The sequence below is a fragment of the Galeopterus variegatus genome, unplaced genomic scaffold (genome assembly GCF_000696425.1).
Source record: "Galeopterus variegatus unplaced genomic scaffold, G_variegatus-3.0.2 Scaffold1498, whole genome shotgun sequence".
In the NCBI taxonomy this organism is placed as follows: domain Eukaryota; kingdom Metazoa; phylum Chordata; class Mammalia; order Dermoptera; family Cynocephalidae; genus Galeopterus; species Galeopterus variegatus.
The window spans coordinates 14,266-18,995 of record NW_007727609.1 but is presented as its reverse complement, the minus strand read 5'-3'; the positions used below and the strand labels follow the sequence as shown (position 1 = coordinate 18,995).

Sequence of the window (4,730 nt, the reverse complement as noted above, 5' to 3'; positions counted from 1 at the left end):
CCCAGCCTCAAGAACAGTGAGCAATAAATGTCTGTTGTTTGAAAGCCACCCAGTTCGTGGTATTTTGTTATAGCAGCCTGAATGGACGGACAGGGCCTGACTTTTTCAGTCCTTTGTGTTCCCCCTTTGCCCTGCCCTACCTACGGGCCTGGTACAAGCCAGGCAGGAGCAGTCAGTGGGGCTGACTGGTGAACACCTGCCCACAGCCTACAGCCACAAGGGTGGGCCCAGTGGAGCTCCCCTGCTCTCTCTTTCTCGCTTGTAGAACAGGATTGGGGGTGGGGGGCTGTGGGCAGAAGGAGTCGACTTTAAAGCTGTTCATCCTCCTGGGCCAACTGTGGGCAGCACTTCTGCCCTGTCCCCACAGCCCAATAACTCCATCTCTGACTCCATCCCCACTGTCACTATCCTAGTTCAGGTGTCATCCCCTATCACTAGAATTATCTCAACAGCCCCCTACCGGGTCTCCCCTCCGTTCCCTCTCACCCACAGCCAGAGACAACACGTCTGCTACTCAAATGTTCAGTGCACCCCATGTCCTACAAAATAAATTCCAGACTCCATGCTCTGGCCCCGAATGCCCTCCCCAGTGATATCCCACACCCCCCTCAACTCTGACACCCCTTCACAGCCTCAGAATCCAGGGCCTCTGCCTGATCACCCTTCCCTGATCACACTCAGCTCCCACTGCACCCGCCCATGTCCAACCCATCCTTCCAGGACCTACTCCAACGCCACCTCCTTCAGAAGCCTTCCCAGACCTCCCAGTTACTGGTATCCTCCTCTTTCTCCCTCCCCAGACTGTAAATTCCTTGAGCTCAATGTTCATATTTTATCACCCCATGGCTCCCTGACAACTGCAAGGTGCCTGACACACGGTCAGTCTGTTTGCTGAACTTCAGTGACGGGGCAGAAGGCAGGCGAGGCAGGCTCAGGACAGGGACAGGAGTGTGGAGGCAGGAACAGTGGCTGCTGGAATTTGGGAGATGTATAAACCTAGCTAATATTCAACATATTAACATGCCAGCACAGTGGAGCAGGGGACGTTAGACCTAGATTGCTACGTCATCTTACATCTGGAAAGTGCTTGATGGTTTTCAATGTGCAATTTCTTTCCATTCTCCCAGTGAAGTTCAGAAAGAAGGGGTTATTCTTTCACTGGACAGATCGGAAAGGCCACATGGCAACGTGGTGGATGACAGCAGTTCCAGACCCCTTCCCTGGCCTCGGGACAAGCCAGCCTCAGTAGCAGAGACTCTCCTCCCACACTCACCTGGTTTGCAGGGGATGGGCTGAATGGGCAAAGCCAGTTGGGAGTCAGGGGTGACAGGCAGAGGAGGGTGGCTTGGAGGGAAGGCTGGGATCATGACATAAGGCATGTTGACCTGCTGAAGGCAAAGAAACTCTGTGTGAGTCCCCAGGGGTCCAAAGAGCTACCCAGCTGTGGTCAGCCCAGGACACAGAGGGTGGACCCATGGATGAGAGGCACAGGGCATAGAGCAGGGACAGTCTGCAAGAGGATCCATCTGGCCCCATGCCACTTCCATGGGCCCCTGTCTACCTGTCCCCAAGTCTCAGCTGGGGTGGAGGACATTCTGGGCCCCTCCGTTAAAACAGGGAAAGAAGACAGGCAGGAGACAACAGCAGAAATTAGAGCCCCCTCCCAAGGGTCAGGCTGAAGTGCTTCTGCTCTGGGCAGCTTTAGCTTGATCCATATCCCCTGTCCCCAGCACCTCTCCAGGCTGGTGTCAGCCCTCTCCCCTCCTGCTCTGCATACCCAGGTCTCCCCTCTTTACCTGTATCTGCTGCTGGAGGAGGTTGATCTTATGCTGCTGCTGGATTAGCTGTTGCTGCTGCTTAGCAATCTGGAGAGGGAAAGAGTTGGTGAAGGGGGTCACGGCCATTAGCCCTGTGCCCCTCCTCCCACAGGGCCTGTCCCATCCCTCACCACACACACTGCCATTCACACTGGGGCACACCAAACTAGAGGACAGAGGCGGGTGGAGAAGCAGTAGGACAGTCAGCCCTCAGAAAGATCTTCCTTTCGCAGGGGCCAGGGATGGAGCTGGGCAGGAAGCAAGTCCCTTTAGCGCCTCCCACCCCAGATGCCCCCACAAGGGCTTCTGACTCAGCAAGAGGTGGGAATCGCACAGCTCCTGCCCCAGGTCCTGCCCCCAAACTCCCTCAGGCCTCAGCCTGCCCCAGCTAGGCCAGGCCTGAAGGTGCCCCTCTCTGGCCCTGAGAGGCCCCCTCCCCCAGAGAGACAGCCAGACCCCACGCCTACCTGCTCCTGCTGCTGCCGGGCCAGCTCCATCTGCTGCTGCTGCTTCTCGAACAGCATGGCAGCCATGTTCTTCTGCTCCGAGTGGGCTGTCAGCAGCTGGTCCCGCAGGGTGGACAGCTGGTGGATCATGACCAGAAGCTGGAGCTCCTTCTCTGCCAGGCTCTCCTGGGTCCCTGCTCCAGGGTGGAACGGCCGACACTGAGACTGTGCATTTGCTCACTGTCCATCCATCCGCCCGTCCGTCTGATATTTACTGAGCAACTGCTCTGTCCCAGGCCCCTGTTAGGGGCTGAGTGACCGAAGTGACGAGACACGATCCTTGTCCTGGAGGGGCTCCTCATCTTGCTACCTGACAACTAGCCGGCCTAGAAATTCTGTCAGACGTCCTCAAGTGCCCGGTGACGCAGGATCATGGTGGACAACCAACCGTCTCATGGAAGGGGTCCAGTGGGACATGCCCAGGCTTTGGAGCAAGGGAGGTCCCATTTCAGACCATCTTGCCTGTGAGCTGTAGGCAAACTACCAACTTCTCTGCACTCTATAGTTTTTTAATCATAAATGGGCACAGTGATAGTCACTTCACAGGGTTACTGTGAGGGCTGAACGAGCTGACATGTGTAAAGCTTCGTCCAGGGTCCGACACATGGTTCTCAACCAGCAAATGTCAGCAATTCCCTGCCCTCTAACTTAGCTAATGTCCAATACAGCAGCTTCTTCTAAGTGCCAGGGTGCAGGCTGTTTGCATCAAGGACCACTCGGGAAGCACAGGCCCCCATCACCTGGGGCTCTCATTCAGTAGGCGTGGGTGGAGCCTGGGCATCTGCATTGTTTGTTTTAAAGCTCCCTCTGTGGGTGGAAAAACCATCACTCCAGGGGACCCCAGCAGCAGCCTTTTAATATGCCCTTCTCATTCCCTTAGTGAGGTGCTGGTGGCCTAGAATTAACTATCAGCCATGAAAAGAACTTTCTGCTCATTTTATAGTTAGACCTAGGAAGTGGCAACGACACATCTAAAGTCACAAGGGTCCCTGGTAAGAGCCCAAATGCATGCTCATGTGATTTGATTCCCGCCACGCCTCTCCTGCACGGGGATGAGCCAGACCTAATGCTTGGGCCTCCCCAGGTAAGGGATGGTGATGACCCCTAGGGCCAGGCAGAAGCCAAGTGACACAGGACAGAGATGAGCAGACTAAGAACCCCCAGCACTGCCCTACAAAGCTGGCTGGTTGGCTCCCTTGGGAGAGTGTGGTGCGGGTAACACCAAGGTCAAGTGTTTCGATCCCCTCACCAGCTGTAAAACATAAAACCAAAACACAGACAAAAAACCAAGAACTGCCCTGCAAACCCAGACCGCATGGCCAGGCCAGGGGCAGGGGAAGTGGGTTCAAATGTCCCTCCCCTGCCGCCACCACAGGCCTTTACCTTTGACATCTTTGGTTTCCATAGAGTTCCTTCCCAGAAATTTCTCCTTCCAGTCACTGGACAGCAGCTTCTCAATGGCCGGCACAACTGGAAGACACCGAAGGGATGAGGAGGATCTGCCCTGACACCCGCCCACCCAGGCCCCTCCCCTAACCCGGCAGACATCTCACCTTCTTTTAAATTTCGGTTGAAGTCCAGCTTCTCCTGGCTTCCAGAAGAGGCCTCAGAGGCTCCTGGTCTCTTGGGTTCCGGGGACCCATTGCTCTCTGGAGAACTACAGTCCTGCAAGGCACACTGAAACGTCACTGTCACCCCCAAGAGAAGGGGGGACAGACTGCAGGGAGGACTGGGCACCCTAGAGATGTCCACCCTGAGAGAACCCCAGACTCTGCCTAAGCCCTACTGCTCCCCAGCAGGGCCCTTTGTCCCCCCACTTCCCAACCTTTGCTCGCACTTTACTTGATATAGTGAAAAGAACAGAAGATTTGAAGATGGGGGCTGGCCAGTTAGCTCAGTTGGTTAGAGTGGTGCTGATAACACTAAGTCCAGAGTTCGATCCCTGTACTGGCCAGCCATCCACCCAAAAAGAAAAGGGGGGCGGGGAGAGAGAGAAAGAGAGAGAGAGAGAGAGAGAGAGAGAGAGAGAGAGAGAGAGATTAGACAAAGGATTTGAAGACAAAAGACCTGGGTTTGGTAACTCATAGGTGCTTGATCCCACACGAGTCCTTGAACTTCTCTGAACCTGACTTCCCTCTTCTGAAAATGGAAATACTAATGCCTCCCCTGTCACAGGATTGCTGCTGGGATCAAGGGAGCTAATGCGTGTGAATGAGGTTTGCCTCTGCAGAGTCAGGGACCAAAGCCAGCTATGAATTATTCCTCCCTTGCATACACCCACTGCTTAGCTAGGCTGGGTACTCACAGGGCCCCCACCCCATCCCTGCTTAAGAAACTCTCCCCTCACTCCGGTTCTCATCCAAGCCCTCCATATCCTTTAAGGCCTGGCTTGAAAGCCCTACTCCTC

The 4,730-nt window shown here is 55.1% G+C and overlaps 1 protein-coding gene across 4 annotated transcripts in view; it reads right to left on the bottom strand.

The window, feature by feature from the left end:
- The window catches only part of SOX13 (SRY (sex determining region Y)-box 13), a 13,284-nt gene that overhangs the window by 6,625 nt on the left and 1,929 nt on the right, over positions 1-4,730 (bottom strand). For 2 of the 4 annotated variants that reach the window (XM_008577351.1, XM_008577354.1), the window contains exons 2-6: positions 3,877-3,988; positions 3,707-3,793; positions 2,285-2,460; positions 1,797-1,865; positions 1,274-1,388 (exon numbers count right to left, since the gene is read on the bottom strand). In XM_008577351.1, the coding sequence (XP_008575573.1) occupies positions 1,274-1,388; positions 1,797-1,865; positions 2,285-2,460; positions 3,707-3,793; positions 3,877-3,988 (559 nt within the window). The remainder of the gene's footprint in view (positions 1-1,273; positions 1,389-1,796; positions 1,866-2,284; positions 2,461-3,706; positions 3,794-3,876; positions 3,989-4,730) is intronic. The other 2 variants (XM_008577352.1, XM_008577353.1) reach the window with 2 other exon arrangements.